Raw genomic sequence first — 23,055 nt, forward strand, 5'->3', positions numbered from 1 at the left:
TGATGTAGCACGTGGCCAGAGTGGTGGCCACCCGGACAGTCCAGGCCATCTACCTGCACAGGAGACTCCCCGCACCTCATCTCATTTAAACCCTGCCTCTCGGGGGAGAGTAAAATGTACCTTTAAGGCACAAGGACGCTGTCTTCCCATCTGCTGTCTGGGACCTGGAAAGAGTTTGCTCCAGAGGGTCCCTTAGGAGCCTCGGTTAGGGAGTAGATGCCCCTTTCAGCACTCAGAGGGTTCACCAGACCCCATGCCATTCTGTCATGATACTGTCCGGCACTAACCTGTCTTCCGGCAGCACCCAGATGCAGACAGCCTGTATGTGGAGAAGGTGGATGTGGGGGAAGCTGAACCACGGACCGTGGTGAGCGGCCTGGTGCAGTTTGTGCCCAAGGAGGACCTGCAGGATAGGCTGGTGGTGGTGCTGTGCAACCTGAAGCCCCAGAAGATGAGGGGGGTCGAGTCCCAAGGCATGCTTCTGTGTGCTTCTGTGTGAGTGAGGGCTTGGGGTGGGGTGCGGGCGTGGGGGGGGGGCAGGAAGTGTAGGGAATTGACCCTTGGATGCCCTTCTCCAGAGCATCAGATGGAACACCCTGAGAAACTGTCGGAGACGATGCCTGAAGGGACTGTTTATCACACAAGCACTGTGAATAAAGCGCTTTACCTCATTTTATTACGATGGAAATTGAAGGTTCAAAGCAGCATGTACATACCCAAGTCTCTCTACTAAGTAAGAGCTGCAGCCAGGATTCCAGTCTAATTCTGATTGGCTGTTCAGGCCTTGCTGGCCTGCCTCCTCCCCTAAAATACTCGATTTTGGTAATCTCTCCTGACAGAGGGTTTCCGTTTAGCCTGGGTTGGCCCACCCCAGAAATGTAGCGCAGCACTGGGGACCTCCTGGGCCTCCGGCATTGAGGCAGCCCTAAATCCCCTCCGTAAAGGCCCCAGGGCTCTGGCTTCCCCGGCCGCTGCAGGCAGTCCATGGCCTCCCTCTTTCCTTGTCTTCCCAGAGAAGGGGTAGACCGCAAGGTTGAGCCTCTGGACCCTCCTCCCGGCTCTGCTCCTGGGGAGCGAGTGTTCGTGAAGGGCTATGAAAAGGGCCAGCCAGATGAAGAGCTCAAGCCCAAGAAGAAGGTCTTCGAGAAGCTGCAGGTAAAGAGCTGCAATGCCCCCTCTCTGGCCTGGGCTGCCTGGGCCGTGTCCCCAGACTGTTACTGAGTCCACAACCACCCTTTCCCCCGCTGGGCTTCCCTGCATCTGAGCCCCTCTCGTCCTTCAGTCCAGACCTCCCTGGAGGAGGTGCCTGTCAGATGGGAGCCCTCGAATGTACCCAGCATGGACGGGCTATTTGAGGCACTGTGTGAGGGACGTCAGACGTTTCCTCACGTGATCTTCAGTCCGTGACCAGAGGCTTATTCCTATTTTACCTGGCAGGATACCTGCCAAGGCCACACAGGGTCGTCACCAGCAGGCACAGAGCCAGGATCCCACCACTACCACCACCCCCAGCCCACCTGGATCTTAGAGCACTCTTTCTGTCTGCTCTCTGGGGCGTAGACTCCATACAGCCCGTCCCTGTGACCCTGGGTGCATTCCTTCCCTCAACAAATGCTGAGCTCCTGCCGTGTATGTCCGCCACCGTTGTGGGCGCTCGGGCTTTGTCCATGAAGAGAGTAGCAACAGTTCACTCTCCTCATGGAGCCAACATGTGTGATTATGAGCAAATGAGGACTTAATACCGTGTTTCCTCACTCAGCCAGAATGTCTCTGGGGGTGTTGAGTTATTAGACGTTGAAGTTCTCCTCAGGTTTTCAGTATTTGAGATGGAGGTCTCGGTACATAGTCCTTTGCACTTACTCTTGACTGTTTTTCTTTTCTTTTTTTTTTATGTTTTTTATTTATTTTTGAGAAACAGAGACAGTGCGAGCAGGGGAGGGTCAGAAAGAGAGGGAGACACAGAATCCGAAGACAGGGTCCAGGCTCTGAGCTAGCTGTCAGCACAGAGCCCGACGCAGGGCTCAAACCCACTAACACGAGATCATGACCTGAGCCGCAGTCAGCCGCTCAACCAACTGAGCCACCCGGGCGCCCCCTCATGACTGTTTTCTTAAACTAAATGCCTAAAATGAACTTGCCAGGGTGAAGAGCGGGCTCGGTGCACCGCTCGCAGAGAAGCTCGGCCTGTCCGCGCTGCCGGAGCGGCAGAGCCTGCTCTCCTACACCCCGCTGCCCCCACATTCACCGCTTCTGTTTGTTTCGTGCAGGCTGACTTTAAAACCTCTGAGGCGTGCATCGCACAGTGGAAGGAAGCCAACTTCATGACCACGCTGGGGTGCATCTCCTGTAAATCGCTGAAAGGGGGCAACATTAGCTAGCCAACCCGGCACCTTCCCCCCTTTCCCTGTCATCCTGAGTCATCTGCTGTCTCAACTTGCTCCATCCGTCACCCATTTGCCCATCTCCCAGGACACTGAAGCAGGAAATTGGGGACTTTATCAGGTGTGGAACTCAGTAAGTGGCAGCTCAGCCTCCCCAGAATCCAGAACCACCCTGTCCGGCTAAGGTGAGCGGCTGACCGCGCAGGCAGTCACGAAGGTGGGGCAGCAGCCAGGAGCCCAGGTCTGCCTTCTTCCCTTGGCCGCTGACTGGAGAAATCTGGTTTCAATAGAAGTCCTAGAAAAGGCTTATGCCACAGTCCTTCTAATTGGAAAAATATTGGTTCCTGTTTTCCTAGAGTTATCCCAGCGGCTGTCTCGCTGTCTGGGATCTGGTGCCTGAGCTGGGCTAATTACAGCCTTTCCCCAACAGGAAACTGTGGGACTCCAGAAGGAAGGGGAAGGGAAAACAGAGAACCTAGTGGTCTACCGAGCCGCTAGCAGCGGTTTTTTTCCCCAGTGCCCGCCAACCTTGAGGCTTGGCACTGGGGGCAGGGCTCCTGGAATTTCTCTTCCTTGATCCTGCTGGGCTGAGACATTCCCTAGACCAGCTGTGTGTTAATATCGGAAGTAGGGTGGGCACAGCTGGAACCCTTCTTTCTTCAGAGAGGGTGGGGTACTTCTCCATAAGGCATCTCGATCAGAATCACTGTCACTGTCGTGAATTCAAGTACACTGTCTGAACAAAGGTGTCTGGATGAGGCCTGTCTGTGAGCTGGACCGCCCCAGGAGCGAGGAACCCGTGTGGGGCAGCCGCCGGGCCCCTCACCAGCCTCGGCTGCTCGCGTCTTGGAATTCTGACCCTGTAATGGTGGGAGATAGTGAATTGGAGGGATGACCAATACTTTGACTTCTCCTTCGTGATAAAAGCAGGAAAGGCCCGCTTCGGGGTCCAGTGCTTAAGAGCGGCAGAAAGGACACTGTCTCTCCTAAGAGTGGGCCCAGCCCACCACCCTGTCCCTCCCTTAAGAAACAGCAAATCATAGCCAAGTTTTAATCATTTAATTAACACCTTTGAATGAAACACACACACAGCTTTTTCATGTGTCTCACTCAGGCTTCGGGGCAGAGGGGAATGGATTGTTTGTATAGACATATCAAAGACCCCAAAATTTAAAGAAATATATATATACTTCTCTCTCTAACATTTTTATGGAAATTAAAAATCAGAGGCTTTTGGTCTCTCCATTTGCACTAGGTCAAGCTCATTTACCCCAGAGGACAAAGAAGGGTTGCCTCTTCTAGATCCTCCCTTCTCCTTTGTGCTCTGTCCCACCCAGTGGGGAAACAAGCTCAGAAGATTCTAACTGAGGATAAGGAGCTCAAGTAACATTGAGGGGGGAGGGGGGAAGAGACACAGAAGTTGGGCTCCCTCCCATCTCCAGCAGCTCCAAGGCTGCTGCGGGGGCCTGGTTTGTTTCATGGAGGCTTTGGCCTTGTCTTGGTCCCAGGGGGCTGGTCAGGAGCTCTGAGCAAAGCAGGGCACACTGACTGTCCTCTCCCCCCGGCCCTCCCCGCTCACTGGGCAGGTGCGACATGTCGACATGTGCCCAGCAGCCGCTCTCCGTCACCCAGAGGGCAAGGGGAGAACGCTGGTTTACAGCTACAGGGGGAAGAGCGCAGTGAGGGAGGGCCAGAGGAACCCGGGCTCTTGTACCACATCCCCTGTGTCCCCAGCTCTGGTTCTGGGAGGGGTGCAGTCTCTCCAGAGAAGCTAAAAGTGAGGTTCCTCAAGCCCAAGTCACTGCTGAGGAAAGTGGATCAGAGGTGGTGGCTCTGGTGGCAGCCACACGACTGTGGAAGGAGACACAGGCCAGTGGGAAAGCCAGCTTACCTAGACAGGTGCCACAGGCTGAAAATAGCTCATTAAAAGTCCTAGAGGAGAAGTCAGTAGCAGAAGCTGATGGCCAGGGAGCAATCACCCAGCCAGCCTGCTCCCTAGGAGCACTGAACCCCCTCCACTAACTAGGGAAGAGTCTGGAATAGAATGCACCTTTGGCTTCCTTCCCATCCTTGTCACTCAGCGACCGTTCCCCCCCCCCAGTGAAACCACCTGTGCTGAAAGGCAGCTGCAGAAAGAACATGCACCAAGTAAAGAGAAAGGTCAGAGAATGTGATCTGTAGGGCCAGGTCTGGGCACACTGCCCAGATAAGCACTCCCCTTGCCAGACCCTCCACCCGCCTACCTCAAGACTTACTGCACAGCTGAAAGGGACACAGGTTTGCCACAGCCTGTGGGCTCCTGCCTCTGAAGTGTTGTGCCTGTCTGCCCACCCCTACCTGATCAAGTGAAACAAGGGAGCAGATGCTTGGCATTACCAAGTGCCCGCTGAGAGGCTCCCCATTCTGTTCTCCCACTCTCTGAGGACAGAGAGCCTGCGGACCTCCCCTCTTCTCCTCCCCCCCAACCCCTCCCTCATCCGGGCCCAGGCAGTCTCCCACTTCGTGTCCCCTGCATGGAGCACCTGGCAGAACTGGAAGGCAGGTGGTTGGTGGTAATTTGAGGCACAGGAAGGCTAACCCCTGCTGCCCCTTTTGTGCTTTGGAATTCCACAGCCCCACGCCTGCTTCCAGCCTGGAGACGCCTGGGGGAATACAATGACTCGCCCACCTCCAAGAACTAGGGAATGGGCAAACTAGATGGGAGGGGGCAGACAGGTCCCAGCTATGGGCTGGCTACCGGGGACTGATGCTGCTGCCATGTAAACAGGCCCTTGGAATGTGGCTTCATGGGCCCTGGAGGATGGACATGCAGCCACTTTTCAAAAAGTGCTTTGATTCTGGACTACAGTATGTGCATGATTTGGACATGAGGGGAAAAGGAAATAAATCCAGGGGAGGCGCTCTGCTCCCAGCTGTGTGGCCTCAGGGCCGGCAGGGGGCGCAGCCACCCACTCCCACCAGCTACCTCCTTTAAGGTGAAGCTAAGGCCAAGACAAACAGCAGCTGCCAGAGAGGAATCCATCCGGGGAGGAAAAGGCATGAGCTGGATGACTTGGAGGGCAGGATCAACACCAGGCTTGCATAAATATCGAAGGCTGTGAGGGTTAAGGCTGCAGGCATCCTCTCCACCAGGTTAAGTGTCTGCCGTATCGTCTCATCCTTGGAGCTGCTCAGGTCCCTGAGATTGTATTCCCGGGATGGGTCAGCAGTGCCAGTGAGGTGCCTGGTGGTCAGACCAGCTCTTTTTGTGGGTCTGCGGCAGGGGGAAAAGAAGGGACGCTGAGCAAGCAGCCTCTTGGTTTAGTTCTGGCTACTAAGAGCCCAAGGCACATCCTCACCCTCTCAACTGACCGACCACACCAGCAGCACCAGCTAGGTGTTTTGCAGACAAAACCTCTGACATGCCAATGTAGGCATCATTGCCCTGCACTTTACAGTAAGGGACTTAAGGCCAGGATGAGTAGATGAAATGGCAAAGTTGGGGCTCAAACTCCATAGATCTGGCTTCAAAATCCCACATACCATGCTCCTTCGATAGCTTATCCAGGGTGACCGCTCACCCTTCCCAGGCAGCCTGAGACCAGGGGAAATCTTAAAGCTCCAGTAACAAATTCCTAGTAGTGGGACTTCAGACACCTGCTTCCCAACACCAATGATGGGGAACCAGCCCACCCCCCACCCCCACACACTGTACCTGAGCCAGGTGGGCCCAGCTTCTGCTCCTCCGGGCCCACCAGCTGCACGACACTTCCATTCTCTGCCAGCTCTGCCTTAGTCCTGTCTTCAGCATGAGGGAGCCCGTTGGTGGGAGGAGCAGTAAGGGACTCAGCCCGAGGAAAGCTGGGGGAGGTGGATGGTGGGACTCCCACAGAGGGCTTGCGGGCCACGGGTGGAGGAGCCTTGGGTGGCTTCTTTGGGGTCTGAGGTGGCCGTTGCTCTGAGATGTTCCGAAGTTCAGCCACTAGATTCCGCTGGAGGTCAGCCTGGGTCTCTGGGGACACCGGCCGCTCCAGCTGCAGCTTCTTGGTGCCCCTGGAGAAGATGAAGCTGGCCATAGAAGCAGGGGACTGGGGAGATCGTGGCTCCACCTCAGGCTGTCCATTGGGCTGGGCACTCACGGGGTCCTTGCTGGCGGCCAGACTGGAGGCCTTGAGTCGGACAGCGGCATGGAGCCCCGAGGAGGGGGCAGGCACTGGGCTGGCCCGCCCCGACAGGGCCCTTCGTAGAGGCTTCTGGGGGGCTGATGGCCCAGATGCCGGGGTCGCGGCTACCGCAGGAGCACCCACAGAGCGCAGCCGGACCATCTGCAGGAGCGAGGGCGTCACCAGGGGTGTGCCAGCATCTTCCCTGGAAGCCCCATAGCCTTTGCTGCAGGCCACCGGTTCCTTCCGTGGAAGCTTAGCCAAAAGCCCCGGGGCAGAACCAGCTGGAGGTGGGGCCGGCGGGGCTGGAGGAGGGTCTAGGGAACCTCGGGGCTGGCTCTGGGAGAGGGCACCCGAGAAGGATGAAGCAGCCAAGGATCTGCCAGGCTCTGGGGGATCTGAAGGGCCTGCAGGCTCAGGGCCAGCCACAGAGAAAAAGGCCTCCTCAGGTGGGGGGAAGTCAGCCATGGACAGGTCCTGCACTTCAGGGGCAGGAGGTGGGGGCGGGGGCCAGTTGGGGTCTTGGAGAGGCTCCTCGGCAGTCTCTGGGGCAGACGAGGCCTCCACCACCTCTGTCTTCTTAGCAGGTGGAGGGGGAGGATGATAAGATGGGGGTGGAGACGGTGGGGGTGACTGGTCTTCGGAGGCACTGGGAGACTCCTGTGGCGGGGTCAGGGAGGCCTGCGGAGTTGGTGGGGGCTCAGGACTCACATCAGCAGTAGAGACGGGCCCAGGGACCAGAGCAGGAGTGGCAGGAGCAGGGGCAGCCTGGTTAGGACTCCTGGACTTGGAAGGGGGTGGGGAGAAAGGGGCAGGCACCTTGGGGTGAGGAGGTATGGCAAACCTGTCACCCAGGGCAGTTGACATCTGTGTACCAGAACGGTCTGAGGGGGCTGGGTCAGAGGATGAGGAACAAAGAGACGTGAGGGAGGAAGAAACAGAGGCCCCAGGAGAACGAAGGGAAGTGACACGCTCTGGTTTAGGGGGTTGGGCCTTGCCTGGTGAAGCAGGCGCCCCTGTGAGACCCTTAGGCGGAAGGGTAGGGGTACCACTTTGGCTCGAGTACCCACTGGAGGGTGAGAGCGTCCGTTCTGGGGAGCGTGGGGGACGCCGGGAGCCACCTGGAGACAAGCCAGGCACCCAGGTGCCTGCTGAGTTGGAGGAACAGGGAGCTGCCCCCGTCCCTTCCGCCCCACCAGTGGTGGGTGGCCGAGGCAGCTGTGGCTGCTGCTTCCGCTCAGGCTTGGGTGGCAACCCCAAGGGCCCGTCAGGCGCTGCTGAGCCCCGCTGATGGAGTGAGTAGGTCCGGCGGGGAGGTGGGGGTGGCCTCTTCAGCTTGCGTAGGGACACACTCCGGCCCGACAGCTGCCCACTGCTCCGAATGCTAACAGTGTCAGAGGCCTCAGCAGTGCTGCCCCCACTGGGAGAGCCCCTCCCGCTGCCCCCCTGGGGAAGGGGCACCACGCTATTGCTAGCCAGGGAGCCCTCGGGCTGACCCTCAGAGCCGCCCTTCGAGGAAAGGGTAGAGCCATCAGACACAATGGTCTCAGAGGACTGAGAGTGGCTCCAGGTGTCACTGGAGGAGGAAGGATGGCGGCTGTGTGGCCGCGGGCTGGAGGCCGAGGAGAAGCGGCCCAGCGAGCGGACAGAGGCCGGGCTGGCCGACAGCAGGCTGCAGCGGCTCAGGGTGCGCAGGCTGCAGCGGCCCAGGGCCACCACGTCCACTGTGGGCGGCAGGACAGCATGCGGGATCAGTTTTGACAAGTAGGTGGCCTGGGGCGAGATGGACATGGCAGGGCTCAGGGGCTCTGGAGGGCCTGCCCCTCCTGTCAGTCCGGGCACCGCTAAGGACATGGGCCGTGTCACTGGCGGGGGCCGGGCCCCCGTGGACCGACCAACGAGGGTGTCATCCCGGTAGACACGCTCGATGTGGCGCTGCAGCATGGCCTCGGCCTTGGCACTGGCCTGGGCCCGGGCCTCCAGCGCCTGCAGGGACACCCGGGCCCCTGTCCCTGAGGCCGGGCCCACTGGCCGGCCATCCACCGTGGGGATGCGGACGGCATCCTGAGGACCACGAGGCCGAGGGGTACCTGGTGCCTCCCGCTCGTTCCGCAGACCTGCAAGGGACAGGAAGGGACCAGGGAGTCAGCAGAGGGTTCGGCCACAGCTCCCGACCCAACGCCCCTGCCCTCCTCACCCTGGGCTCACCGAGCTCCTTCTGCACGTGCTGCGGCAGTCCCAGCACCGTGCTCCGCCTCTCGCGCCTCCGCCGCCCTGACTTCCCGGATGACTTGGAAAAGGAATCATGGGGTCGGAAGGTGGAACCTGAGGGCCAGTCCAGGGGAGAGAAACCGTGAGAGCAGGTCTCAGGACACATTTTGCAGAGCACTACTTCAGTGGAGTAACTAATAAGAGCTCTGCGGAAAAGGATTTCCATAATCAAGAAGGCGTGGGCAAAGCTAGGTTAAACAAAGCTAAACACTTCTTTTCTGGAAGGCTTTACTAGGCCAGTGCTAATTTCCATTTAGTGAACAATTATTATGTGTTAGTCAGCTTGCTGAACACTTGGCATTCATTCCAATAACGTAAGTGCTCTTAACCTCATTTTTATAGAACATCGAACAGAAGATCGGAGCGGTTAAGGGTTGGCCCAAGGTCACACAGCTGGGAAGTAGCAACATCAGGCCCAAACCCAGGTTTCCTGACTCCTAACTGTCCTGCTTTGCAGTTAATGTGCAACATGAATCTCCAAGAAAGACGCAGGGTACTGTGTTTCCTGGATTCACAGACTCACAGAGCCTTGGGAAATGCCCAATTAAGAGGAAATGGGAAGGGGGGACGGGGGAAGAGGGGTGGTGGTGATGGTGGAGGGCACTTGAGGGAAAGAGCACTGGGTGTTGTATGGAAAACAATTTGACAATAAAAAAAAAAAAAAAAGAGGAAATGGGACAGGGTGCAGGTGCTGGGACCTGGGTAGTGCTCACCACCCCCTCCCCTGCCCAAGAATATTGGCTGGTAAGCAGACACCTTTGCGCTGGATCATCTCTGAGCGGATGGAGAGAGCATCTTCTGCTGTGGAGCTCTCCACCGTGTAGGATGTGGTCTGGCTACAGAAGGAAACGCTGTCTTCGTCCGGCCCCATCCGGGAAGACTGTTGAGGGAAAAAGGAGATCAGGCCCTGGCCTCAGACATCCCAGAGGCCTACGTGGGCCCCGTGCTGTGGCCTCTTCAGGGCTCCCCTTTGGAACTTCTGACTCGAATTCTCCCCAGCTTCACCTAGCACTGAGCGGGTATCAGCTGGACTAGCCCTGAGCTATACTAGAAGGAAACTGAGATCCAGAAGGGTTCAAAGACACACTTGCAGCAAGTCAGTGGGAAGGGAAAGTAGAGTCACGACTGAGCTGGGGGCAGGGCTCACCTGGAGGCTCTGGGTATCTCCATGGTCCCAGCCACCTTTATTCAGTTTCTGTTTTTCTGGAAGACAACAGAAAGGTGTGTCAGGCTAGGCCCCTGACCTTGGGAGCTAAGAGCCGTGCAGGAGGGGAGGCAAAAGGCTACCTTGGTGCTGGAGGGAACGGAGCCCCTCCTGGGCCTGCGTGTGCAGCTCTTCCAGGTGAGGCGGTCGCCCACTGGGGAAGAAGACATTGTCCTGGTGCTCATCCACTAGAGACCCTGGCTCCTGGCCGGGCCCCACACTTAGACGTTTGTCACTCTCAGCCTTGGCAGAGCCTAGTGGAACGGAGGAGGAAGAAAAGTGAGGCCTGGGGATGCACAGGACCCACCACAACAGCACCCCGAGTCCCAAAACTGCACACAGCCCCTGCACACACATGCAAGGCCTACTTCCCCCGATGTGTACACACATCCCACGGTTCTGATGTGTACACGCAATACACAGCCCCCGTGCACATGTGCAAGCTGTATCCAAGTGTACACATCTGAGCCCCTGCCCCACACAAAGTTCCGGTACAGATCACCATGTCCAGGCACACAAGCCCACCATGTATGCACACAACACCCACAGGCTTCAGGACGTACACAATCAGCACCCAAGTATAAACACATCTGGGAACCAACATCCAACACAGGGGCCCCCAGAGAACACACTCAGCCCCCAGGTCTATACACGACATCCACAGTTCCCATTCTGTACATACACCAACAGTACCCAAATACACACGACTGTGTTTCCACGTGTCACACAGGGCCTGATGCAAATCACCCCATATACACGGAGCCTGCAGCAAATACATTTCTCTTGTCTCCACGCCCGAGCTTCACTTTACAGAAAACAAACCACCCCTTTCAAACATCCCCTTGGCCCAGGCCCAGGAAGACACTGTGGGATACTAGGTATGGGTGTGGGCTTTCAGAGGTCACAACCAGAATTCCCAGGAAGTCCTGGTAGCAGAGACAAATAAGGGACACGGCCCCTTATGTCCCCTACTCACCCATGAGTCTATCTCTTAGAGGAAAGAAGGGCAGGGGAAGGGCGAAGGCCCCAGACCCCTCCACCCCCAGACTAGGCAGCTCCAGCCTCTCTTGGGAGAACAGTCCCAGGCATCCCCCTCTCCTGGAGGCCCCAACCCCGGTGCAGAGGAACTAGGGATCCATTACAAAGGATCCTGTTACAGGCCCCGCCCATGGGGAAGCTGGTCATCTAATCCTGGGAATAGGGGGCTGTGTCAGCACTTTGAAGCCCCAGCCCCCCTTTCTAAATGGAACCCACAACATAAGCAAAAGAGCTGGGAGGGTCATGTGACCTTGGCAGCACCTTGTAGAGAGGGGCGGGAACAAAACCAGCCCTTTAAAGGGCCACGCCCCAGGACGAGGGTCTTCAGCTCAGACACCTGCTCATTTCTTCTTCCTCAGCCTACTCTTCGACAGCCAGCTCCTGCCCAGGGCACCTGCAGGAACCCTACAAGGTCAGAGCTCCTGAGTCTCCCAACAGTCCATCCTGATGAGTATTACCTAATCCCTGCGTTTACAAGTTGGGGAAACAGGTTCGAAGGAAAGGCCTTGCCTAAGGTCATCCAGCAAATCAGAGCCAGGGTTGAACTCCAGGTTCCCAGAGGGGACTCCTGGATCACATTCAAACCAAGGACCTTTGCTCCCCACCCCCACAAAAGTCCTATAACTGGTGGCCCCCATGCATTAATCCAGGCCTGAAAGCCCAGTTTCTAGAGAAGCAGAAGACAGGCAGAGACCCCTCCCTCTAAAATTTCTCTAGCCTCCCTCCCTTGGCCTTTAAACAGCGTTTCAATGATCACACCCCAAATTCCAGCGGCACTACTTTTCTCTCTTCTCTGCTCCCCACATCCCATCATCCCACACATGTTGATTGCCCTGGAAGGGGGTGGCCTGCCTCTCAAAACTGAAGTATCCAGATGTACCCAGTACAGTGTGGGTACCCCTGGAGGGAGGCAGTCTCGCCCAAGGGCTGCAGGCTTCAAGGTCAGAGACACCTGGATCCATCCTCCGAAACCCAAGCAGGGCCCAGACAAAGGCAGCAGAAAAGCCGCTGGACAAAGGCGCAGAAGAGGACAGGGCAGTCTGGCCTCATTACCGCCCCCCACCCCCCACCCATCACCCTTCCCCAGCTTTGATCCTCTTTTTACAGAAGGGTCTGCAAATGGAGGTGTCGGGGTCCTTCCTTTCCCCCTCCCCAGCCACACCCACTCACCCTTCTTCTTAAAGAGCCCGAGGAGCACCGGGAGGCGGCGGCCCAGGAACACCACCATGACTGCGGGAGCCACTCGGACAGTCCCCTATTCTGACCTCTCCCGAACGCCGGGCGCCGCCTTCACCGTAACCCAGCACCTAGCGGGTGCGAGTCGCCCGCCCAGCTGCAGAGCCTGCAACTGGCAGGGGAGAGGGAGGGGCTGCTCTCCAGGTCCTCCTCCCACCTGCGCCACTGATCCCGCCCACCCACCGACCCCGCCCCTCAAGCGGAGTGCAGTGGCAGGAACCATCCCACATTCTCAGGGGGAAACTGAGGCCACCAAGTCTGCAGATGCTCGGCTCTGGTGGAGAATATGATTAGCAGGGGTGAAGACACTCAGTCCCAGGAGCAGACCATTAACCTGTCCCCAAGTCCTTTACTAAACAGGAGCCAGAGCTATGGCAGGGGTCCCAACTGCCAGATGGTGGGTGGAAGAGCCACTGGACTACACTTGGCATGAGCCCCAAGTCCTCCCGGCTGGTGAGGGTAAGTCCCTGGGGAAGGAAATCAGAGGTGGAGCAGTCAGGCAGAAGCCCAGAACTGCCTGTGATGGCAAGTTCATTAGCAAAAGCCCCTGGAGGGGTGGGAGCCAGCCCAGGACACAGTACTGGGAAGCCAGGGACATGCCCAGAGCAGAAACACAGTGGCCGGTGGCAACAACTCCTCCTGTGTAAGGTCAGGACCTTCTTCCCACTGTGGTCAGGTAGAGGCAGCCCAGAGAAGCACTATGAACTATCCAAGGTCACACAACAGAAGTAGGCTTCATCATACCCCTCCTACTCTTCCAGCCCAGGATCCTTCCCACTGGCCTCACTCTGTGACTTGGTGACTCTGCTGGATCACCAGGTAGGGAGAACAGAATTAGCCAAGAAACCAGCTCACAGCTGAAGGCAGTAAAAGTGGAGGGAGGGAGGCAATAATTGGAGGGAAATCAGGTCCAAGTTCAAATCCAGCTCCATCACACACAAGTCATGACCTCATATGGAAACAAGGCCAGTAACGCCTCTTTATAAGACTGGTGTACCCATTCATTCAATCAGCAAGTATTTGTTAAGCTAGTGTTGAGGTATAGCAAATGGAGAACTCTGGTTACCAGGACATCGCTAGCACCTAAACCAGTGCCTGTCACATACTGTGAGTTCAATAAACATTTGACAAATACATGAATGAGGTAGACTGACAATATAATTTTAGATTAGTGAAGACTGAGGACCTAGGATAGAGAAAGGGGTGCCTATAAGAGGCATCAAGGCATTTCCTCTCTAAGGAAAGGCCATTGGAACCAAGACCTGAAGAAGGAGAAGGAGCTGCCCAGGGCAAGTGCTGGGTACAGAGCCCTAGGGACAGAAGCAACAGCAAGTGTAAAGGTTCTGAGGCAAGAGTTGGGGGGTTTGGGGGGTGTCTCCCAGAATAGAAAGGAGGCCAATGGGGCTCCTATCGTTCTCTCCCTTGCTCACCAGCCATGACAGGAGCCAGGTTGTGTGGGGCCCCTTAGACCTTGGCAGAGTCTGGCTTTTATTCAAAGAGCCTCAGGAGGTCAGTAAAGAAGGTTAAAGGGGTAGTGGCAGTGACAGTGTTAAGAGATCCCCCTGGGCAACTCCACAAAGAACAGCTGAGAAGCTGGAAGAGAAAGTCTGTAAAGCGCCTTCCCCCAAACTTACCTCAGGACACCCCTCTCCCACAGCACCTTTCTCTCGGAGTCCCTACAGGTCTAAGAATTCACAGTGACTGTCACGCTCAAGCCCCCTCTGCAGCCCCTTCCGCATTCGCTGCCCCACCTCTCAGAGCACTCAAGCACCAGCTGAGCCCCTGCTCTCTAGAAAACAAGCTTCTGTGTGGCTGGATCCACATATCATTTACATCTAAACAACAATCCTAAAAAGTAGGCACTTTGTTTTAAAAGAGAGAGACAGAGAGAAAATGCTCGTGTAGTTGGGGCAGGGCAGAGGGACAGAGAATATTAGGCAGGCTCCACACCCAGTGCATCATGGAAAGTCACAGTGCAGAGCCCAATGTGGGGCTTTGATCTCATGACCCACAACCTGGAGATCATGACCTGAATGGAAATCAAGATTTGCACACGTAGCCAACTTAGCCATCCAGGCATCCCGGAAGTAGGCACTTTTATCTCCATTTTACAGATGAGGCGATGAGGGGCCAGAAGAGGCAAGCTGGGAGAGGGCAAGGTGGCATTTGCATCCAGGACAACTAGAATCCAAAAGCTATGCTCCGTCTGCCATGCCAGCTACAAACCTGATCTCCCTGCTGACAAAGGGCTGAGGGAGCCTCTCATCCACAGAAACTTGAAGTTTCTTGCCCACAGCCTCCCCTCTTCCGTCTCTTGGGCCAGACTCATCCGCCCCCTTATTAGTCCTGCTCACACTGAGAAGAGCAGTAGACCCCATACTTGTGGGGTGATTAATGCCAGGTGCTGAGGGCAGGCAAATAGTCTCTCCCCTCTTGGATCTTACAAGAGCCCTTGGAAGAAGGTTCTTGTGGACCCTCTCCCATAGTTGATCATGAACCTGTGAGGCTCGGAGAGCTAGGTGGCTTCCCAGACTCTGGCTGGCTCCGAACTTGAAGCCTTTACCCAAACAGGACACAGTCATCCTCAGCTTCCCCCTAACCAAGGAAACTCGGGGCTGAACTCCACTCAGCGTGGGGGAACATCAGCTCAAGGTCCCAGGACCCCAGCTGCAGCAGTCAGGGCCACAGCTGCAAATTCCCAGAGGATCCAAGGCTCTCACACTTGATAACATCTGGTTGCTCCGGCAACATCCCTCCACACACACACACACACACACACACACACACACACACACACACAGCCTGGCCAGAGCCTGAGGCCTTTCTGAGCCTTGCAAGGCTCAGGTCCACACACCTTTGACTTGCTCAGGGAGGAGGAGTCTCAAGTGGAGGCCAGGCACCTCACAAAGAAACTGGGGCCCAGAAAGTGGAAGGACCTTGCCCAAGGCCATAGTTAGAGTCTTTGCTCCAGGACCGTCTGCCCTGGCACAGTCCAGAGGCGCAGCTGGGGCTGAAGCTCCAGGCTCAGCCTCCACCACCCCCCCCCCCCCCCCCCCCCCCACACACAAAGGTGAATGCTCTCAGGACCACATCCGCAAAGCACAGCCAGGCCACCTTAGTCCATGTCCTCATCCAGGAGCAGGACTGCAGACTCACACAGGGCCCGGCCAGGTGGTTGCGTGTGCACAAAGGCAGGTGCATGTACCCAACCACTCTGGGGCTTTCCTGAGCTTGGGGACAGGGAAGAAAGGGGGAGGAAACCCCCAATCCCTAAGGCCAAGGGCACATTTGTGCGCATGCGTGCACAGGGTCTTGGCAACATCCTCCATGGGGTGAGGCCTCAACCTGCCCCATTCCAGAGCAAGGGGCGGGGGTGATGGCACGCCCACAGGCAGGCGGGCCTGACTCAGGGGAGAGGAATGACGGGGGAGGGAACAGCTGCCCAGGTGGCCTTACTCAGGAGCTGGAAGCCTCCAGGCCAGGGCCTGACCGCGCTCCCCCACCACACTTGACCAATGGCCAGCCCTGGTGCCAGGATTCAGGGTGCTGAGAGGTTCTAAGCCTCAGCCCCTCTGTACTAGTGAACAAGCCAGGCCCTTCTAATAGGAGCAGAACCCAGAAGTATGGAGATTTTATTCTCTAGAGGCAAGACATAGGGAAATGAATATCACAAAGACCTCTAGGTGGACATTTCTCTTTCTCTTTTGTCTCACAGAACACCTAACAACAAAACCTGAAAGGTACACGTGACTTCCCTTTTTACAAACAGTACAAAGAGGCTGCAGGGAAAGTGACTTGCTCAAGGTCACCCAACCAGGAAGTGGCTGAGCCCACACTGGAACTTGGGTCTCGCTCCAAACCCTGTAATGGTCCTAAGTCTGAGGAAGTTAAGGGATCAGGGGGGCCACATGCAGCCTCAGTTCCTGCCCAAAGAGGGGGAGCTCTGCACCCCACCTCTGCAGAAGGGAAATCCCCCTCCTTCCTTCCCTCAGTGGGAAGCCCCGCCCTAGAGCAGAGCCCTAGAGCAGAGCTGGGGAGCTGACAGGCCGGTTTTAAGGTAAATATGGGGGGGGCAGGGAGTGCCCCAACAAGGAGAGGAGGACCCCATGCCTCAGGCACCTGCGGGAACCAGCAGTAGTGCAGGGAGGAATTAGCTACAATAATATTAATAAATGTCATAATGAGTTTCCGGGTTAGTATCTGCTCCTGACAATGACATGATAATCTCTTTGGGCCAGGGTGCGAGTCTGAATTTCCAAAACCCTTCCCTTTGTTCCTTTAAGGCACGATTATCCCTACTTTATATATGGCGGAGAGCAGCCATGATGAAGTCAAGAGGGAAAAAGCCTGGGAGTCAAGAGGTCTGGATTAGACGCCTTGGACAAATGAATCAGCCTCTCTGGGCTCAGTCTCATCTGTAAAGTAGGACTAACACCCACCTCATGGAGTAGCTGGAAAAGCCAAAGTCACACAACCAAGTGTAAACACGGAGTGTGGTTCTCAAGGGAGTTTCTGCCTCTCTAGGGTGTAGAGGTGGGTAAAGGTCTCTCTCAGGCCCCTCTGCCTTTCTAGTTACAACACGATAATAAACTCACATGTATTGGTAGTGCCAACTGATTGAGACACGCCTGATCTCACTAAATCCTCCCTGCCATACAGAGGCACGCCCTCAGGGTCAGTGACTTACCTCCGGTCACACAGCTAGTAACTGGCAGACTCAGGGTGTGTGAGCCCAGCTCTGACTGGCTGCAAAATCATGTCCTTCCCATGCTTCCAGAGGCCTCCTCTCCCACCCACTTCCGGAGCTCTCTTCAAATCCCCAAGTGGCCTTAAGGACCATTATTAAGATAAAGTCTGATAAAGGACACTTTAACAAGAGCTCCCTATCAGCTCCTCAGTGACTTAGCCCTCATCCTTCTGTTTGGGAAGGAAACGAATTCCAAGCCCAGCCCAGAGACCCCAGGGCCCTGGGAGTCAGGAGCCTCGGTTTGAGTTCTCCAATTGCAGCATGATGCTGAGCCAGGTGGTGCCCTTTTCCAAGCCTCAGTTTCTTCATCTATGAGATGGGGGGGGGGGGGGGTGGAGAAATGATCTCTAAAGGTCCCTCAGCATGTAGGGCCCTGCCCCTAGGAAGGCAGTGGTCCCTCACTTTGGGTCAGGGCCTGGGGCAGCAGGGGCAGTAAGCTTATCTCTGATCCCTCTGACCAGAGAGAGCTGGGCCAGCCCCTTGTCTGCAAGCCCAAGGCTTCTACAACCAAGTCCGGACATACTGTTGGTCACAAAACAACAGTAAGGGGAAAAGATGTAGGGAGAAGCTGGGGGGTAGGTAAGAGGAGCAGGACTTTTTTCAGCTGTGGGACCTACCAAAGTCCGCTGGTGCTCCAGGTACAGAGGCAGCGGGAGGGATGAAAAGAATTTCAGGTGGTCTGACTCCAGTAATAACTTAGTCCATCCCTTCAATCTCCTCATCAGCAAGATGGGAACAATATACCCACAAGGGGAGGGCTGTGTATAAACCTGGCAGTACAATGTCTGGGAAAAAGATGAGGATAAGGGGCGCCTCGGTGGCTCAGTCAATTAAGCATCAGAGGCTCCTGGGTGACTCAGTCGGTTAAACGACCGATTTCGGCTCAGATCATGATCTCACAGTTTGTGAGTTCGAGCCCCTGCATCAAGGCTCCATGTGAACAGCTTAGAGCCTGCTTCGAATTCTGTTTCTCCCTCTTTCTCTCTGCCCCTTCCCTGTCCACACTCTCTCTCTCAAAAAATAAATAAACATTTAAAAAAAATTTTTAAGTTAAGCATCCAACTTTGGCTCAGGTCATGATCTCGAGGTTCGTGGGTTCCAGCCCTGCATCGGGTTCTGTGCTGATAGCTCAGAGCCTGAAGCCTGCTTCAGATTGGATTCTGTGTCTCCCTCTCTCTCCCTCTCTCCTGCTCATGCTCGGTCTCTCTCTGTCTCTCAAAAATAAATGTTAAAAATTAAAAGAAAAAAAAAAAGAAAAGAGGAGGGTGGTACGATGGGGGGCGCTCCTGGGCTCCAGTTCACATCCTCCACCAATCCCCCACACTGCCCAAGACCAGATGCCAGTGGGCCTGTGGAGGGATGGGGGTGGGGTTGGATTCCTGAGATCCAAGGCCAAACAATCCCAGCAGGTTACAGTGTCTTTCCAGAAGCGAAAAGGCCTCTCCCTGTCCACCCGAACCCTTCCCTTTCGTCCAAGGGCATTGATCCAATGGACCAGCCAGTCCTTGAATCTCAGTTCTACCATTTCCCACCTGCTCCCTCTATGAGCCCCTGGGGGGGCTTCAGTGCTCTGTCTTAGCCCCTGCCCTTCTCCCACAGTGCTTCCCCCACTTGTGCTCCCTAATGCCCCAGGGGCTTGGGCTTTCTTTGCCCAGAGGACCTGCAGGCCCCTCAATCACAAGAAGGAACCCATTTATTCCTAAACTAAGGACGTAGTCTTTAAATTTTGATAGGCTTTAAATTTTGAGTTTGAATCTCAAAGCTACCTCCTTGATGAGTGGATGAGCAAGTGACTTCACTTCTCTAAGCTCCAGCTTCCTCATCTGCAAAATGGGGAGGATAATGGCTTCTAGCTTATTTCTAACAGGGGAACAAATGAATTAACCGATGTTAAGGGTTTAGCACAGGACCTTATTTTTATCTGAGTTATTATCTCTGTCACCATCCCCCCAGCCAAGCAGCCTTGAGCATAAAGCCTCCACAGCCCTCTCTGGCCCTTATACCCAACATCTGATTAATCCCAGGTCCTATCGCTTCTGCCACCTCCTCCGCAAAGTGTCTGCAACTGCCACTCCTCTCCACTCCCACAGCCCCCACCCTGTCCCCAGCCCTCACCTCACCACCTCTGCCCTGGATTACTGCAACAGCCTCCAGACTGCTCTCTTGAGCTTCCACTCTCACCACTCCACCCCCTGCCCCCCCGTTCCTGCCTACACCTGCCCTGTTCGGGCACCATCTTCCTAACACACCACTTTCATAGGCTTCTCCTGTGCTCAAACACCTTCACTGGCTCCCTATGGTCTACGGACTACTGGCCTCTCTGCTTACCTTGCACTCTTTCCCTCATCCTCTCAGAGACAAATCAAATGGATAAGTACTCAAACCCCAGTCCCATACTTGGGCAGAGGTCCCGGCTGAGGAAGCCTTAGAATTCTCAGCACAAGTAAAACCAAAGGGGTTGAAGTTGGCATTCACAGTGGAATTTCTCTTCCCAGGCATGAGGAAGAAGACTCACCTACTTTTCTCTCCAGCCTCCATGCTCAGGTTCAACTCTTGCCTTTGCTCACGACCATTCCCCTGAGCTGAAGTGCATCCCTGGCCATCTCTCTATTGTTTAATCAACAATTCAAGACCCTCTCTAACTCTGTAGTTTCTTCAAAGACAAATTAAGACCGTCTCTCCAGTTTTCTAAAATTGACCCCAACCCAAAAGGCTTCTGAACATTCCTCAGCCCCCACACTTACTTCTGTGTTGCCTTGACATTGCTTTCGGGTTCTTAGGACCACCTCAGGGCCTGGTTGGTGCCTGAGTTGCAGCAGGAACTCTAAGAGCACAGGGACTAGCGGGCAAGAGACTGTAAACACAGTCCTCTTCATCTCTCTCTCTCCCACCACAATTGGTCACAAGTCTGCACCCACAGTTGGTTCTTGGGAAACCATCAGATTAGAGAAGCCACAGGAGAGAAGGGCAAAAGCTCCAGCCCCACCCCTCAGTGCAGAATCCAAGAGAGACAGGTGGACACACAGATCTCAGGATTGCTGGGACAGGGAGACTACTGGAGGGTCCTGGAGTCTCTCATCAATCCACTTTCTGAGGAATCCTCAGAGAGCCTATCAGAACATAATTAACCCTTTTCCTACTGCTATTTTGATCAGCACAATTATTCTTCAAACCGCTACTGGCACATGACCTTAGACAAGCCCACCTTCTCTCTAGAACTCAGTCTATCCACAAAATGGCTAGACAGAACTGTAAGGGTCCCAGAAGTCACCTAAGCTATGCCCCCCTAGTTTCAGACAGGCCCCTCTGTGGAAGCCAGGAGTCCAGAGGAGTGAAAGCAATCTGCTCAAGGTCACCAGGGCCCATACCAGAGTCACACTGAAAACCCAGACCCCCCCCAATTCCCAGCCCAGGTTCCTTCTGTCACCCCGTGTGGAGGGATGAGATCATCGGGCTCATTTCAGAACCTCTAAGAATGTGGGCCACCCTGGGAAGACATGGGTGGATTTTCCCACCACAGCCAAAGAAGGAACCCCACCCCACCTTCTCCAGGATTCTTTTACTCCCAAAGACCAGAAGGAATACCTGCCTCTGTTGGAGACCCCCTTATCTTCCTCGGGGGAGAAGCAGATCTACCCCACCCCTGCCCCTACTCCATCTGTGGATTCACCAGGTAAGGGAACCAGCCAGCCTCAACAGCCCCTTCTCCAGCAACCCTTGGGACTCTGGGGATACCCTGAACTGTCGCACCTGCTAGGGAAAACCAGAAATCCCATCTCCCAGCCCTATGGTTGGAAGCCTTCTCCATTCTCCCCCACCCACCCACCCCCCACTTGGAGGCTGGAATGTGACCCGCGGAGGGATCCCGCAGCACGCCGGGAAGGGCTGCGTTCCAGCTCGGTGGCTGCACTGAAAGGGGGGACATGCGGCAGCGACCACGGGAACCGCTGGTGGGGGGAAGGGGGACGAGAGGCAGCGGCGACGCAGGTGGGGGTGGGGAGAGAGCCCAAAGAACCAGTCCGACTCCCGATCACGCCAGATGGAGGCGGCCCGTAGTCTCCAGCCCCCTGGTTTCCTGCTTCTCCCCTGCACCTTTGTCTCGCGTCCCATCCGCAAACTTTCAGCCTGTTGGGGGCTAACAAGTGCGAGCGTGAGTGTGTGTTTAACAGTGCCTTAGGGTCGGTCTTTGAGCCAGAGTGTGGGAGTCTGGGTGGTTGTGCAGTTTTGAACCCGTGTGTACATCTATGTGCCTAAGACGCTGGGCAACTGTATCTACATGACTGATGTGTGTGTGCGCGAGTGTGCGAATCTGCGCGTGGTATAATTCCTGTGGCTGTGTAAACCATATACCTAGGTATATGTATCTGTGTCTCAGGGTCTGTGCGTCCTACAACGAGGCTGTGGGTGTGAACGTGTATGTGATTTTGTGTCTGCATGCCCGTACATTTGAGTGGGTGTTGTGTGTGACTGTGTAAATTGTGAACAGGGACGTGTGCCCGCCCGTGGATATTCGCATGTACGTGTGTCTCTTTGCGCATGTGAGGGGTGGGGTCTGTGCGGGGGATTCCCGGCCCCCCACACTCACACCCACCAAGCCCCGGGAGGGGGCAGCAGCGGTGGCGGCGGCTGCGGCAGGGAGACCCTCCTCCCCACTTGCCCCGCCCCCACCCCCGGCCCCTACCTGCCGGCCGCTTCGCCGACCGCCCGAACCGCCAGAAGCTGCGGGCCCGGGGGCCGCTGGGGGCCTTCCTCTTGTGGTGTGAGTTCCCCATGGCGGGCGCGGGAGCCGGCGCGGAAACCCTAGCGCAGCCCAACCAGCCGGGCCGCCGGGCCCGCAGCCCCGGGAGGGAGGCAGAGAGACGCGCGGGCGGCCACCGCAGGCGCCCCCAACCCCAGCTCAGCCACGCCTCCGGGCTCCGCGGCCAATGGCCGGGCCGGGGGCGGGGACGGTGGAGGGGCGGGGCCTGGCGCGCGTCCCGTAGGCTCCGCCCCTCCCGGGACCTGGGAGACCAGCTGAGCCACCCCACCCAGAGCGCTCCGGAAAGGCTGGCGTGTCCAGGTGGGGCAGGCGGGTCGCCAGTTTTCCCAGCCCAGGGGCCGCCTCTCTGAGGACTGCAGGGGAGCCCGGAGAATGAGGGCCAGGTCTCCAGACAAGGGGGATTCGGAGCCCCGCTGCTGCTAGGGCCCACCGGCCACCACCCCGTGAGTGTCACGTGTCTGTGTGTGTATGTCCTGTCTCTGTGCCCGTGTGTACGCATGTATCGATCTGACTGTATTTCTGTGGCAATCGTGTTTAAATAACAGCACCCTTTTATATAGCGCTTACTATGTGCCAGGCACTCTGATAAACAGCTTTCACGCCACAAAACAATTTTGTAAGGTAGGTAGTGTTATCATCCCCGTTTTACAGATGGGGAAATAGAGGTTCCATGAAGTCAGCTGACTAGCCCAAAGGCAAACATCAGTAAGCTACAGAGCTAGGACTCAAACCCAGACTGACTCCATTACCCACTGATCCACGCTCTTACCCCTCTAGTTTATCTGTGCCTCTGCTCGACCTTGGAGGAGGGCATGTAATTGGGCAGTAGTAACTGTATGCTTGAATGTGGCTGTGTAGTTGTGCACCTGTGTGAATACCTGTGACCCTAAACATGTGGGTTCCTCTGTGTAACCATCTGTGTGCCTATATCCATATCATTGAGTCTGTTTTCTAACATCTGGATGTGTGCTTCTGCGTATCCACCTTTATAGCTGTGACGGGCTCTGTGACATTGTGTCTGTGAGTGTAAGTCATGGAGTATAGAGGTAAACATATGTGAAGCCACCATGTCTGTGTGTCCCTCACTTACCTCCCCTTATACAAGGCTGTTTTCAAACCTAGGCCTCGCTTCACCTCTTCCAAAAACCTTCCGGGCCGCCAGGACACCTGTGTGTCCTCACAAATGCCCTTGTGCCCAGGGCCCAGCAGCCTAGGCAAGGACTTTCCTTTATCATGGCTCTGCCCTGTCTCTCCAACTAGGGGCAGTATGGTGTAGC

The 23,055-nt window shown here is 56.0% G+C and overlaps 2 protein-coding genes across 2 annotated transcripts in view; one reads left to right on the forward strand and one right to left on the reverse strand.

Moving 5' to 3' along the window:
- Positions 1 to 3,604, forward strand: part of YARS (tyrosyl-tRNA synthetase) — a 26,416-nt gene extending 22,812 nt beyond the window's left edge. The window contains exons 11-13 of the mRNA XM_029946399.1: positions 302 to 495; positions 1,014 to 1,155; positions 2,268 to 3,604. Coding sequence (XP_029802259.1) covers positions 302 to 495; positions 1,014 to 1,155; positions 2,268 to 2,378 — 447 coding nt within the window. The 3' untranslated portion in view covers positions 2,379 to 3,604. The remainder of the gene's footprint in view (positions 1 to 301; positions 496 to 1,013; positions 1,156 to 2,267) is intronic.
- KIAA1522 (KIAA1522 ortholog) lies at positions 3,426 to 21,875 on the reverse strand. Its single transcript, XM_029946398.1, has 7 exons — positions 21,701 to 21,875; positions 10,082 to 10,252; positions 9,942 to 9,997; positions 9,551 to 9,674; positions 8,732 to 8,848; positions 6,076 to 8,640; positions 3,426 to 5,634 (listed from the first exon to the last, which is right to left on the reverse strand). Exons 1-7 carry the CDS (start codon positions 21,789 to 21,791, stop codon positions 5,612 to 5,614), a joined length of 3,147 nt encoding a protein of 1,048 aa, XP_029802258.1. The 5' UTR covers positions 21,792 to 21,875; the 3' UTR covers positions 3,426 to 5,611.
- Between the last annotated feature and the right edge of the window lie 1,180 nt (positions 21,876 to 23,055).

Source organism: Suricata suricatta, chromosome 8 (assembly GCF_006229205.1).
Source record: "Suricata suricatta isolate VVHF042 chromosome 8, meerkat_22Aug2017_6uvM2_HiC, whole genome shotgun sequence".
Taxonomy (NCBI): Eukaryota; Metazoa; Chordata; class Mammalia; order Carnivora; family Herpestidae; genus Suricata; species Suricata suricatta.

Excerpts from the sequence above, each read along its gene's own strand:
- KIAA1522 (XM_029946398.1), bottom strand. The coding sequence starts at position 21,791 with ATGGGGAACTCACACCACAAGAGGAAGGCCCCCAGCGGCCCCCGGGCC. Across the intron at positions 9,675-9,941 it reads GAGATACCCAGAGCCTCCAG|TCTTCCCGGATGGGGCCGGA; the intron begins GTGAGCCCTGCC and ends TTCCCTCAACAG. Across the intron at positions 8,641-8,731 it reads GCACGTGCAGAAGGAGCTCG|GTCTGCGGAACGAGCGGGAG; the intron begins GTGAGCCCAGGG and ends TGTCCCTTGCAG.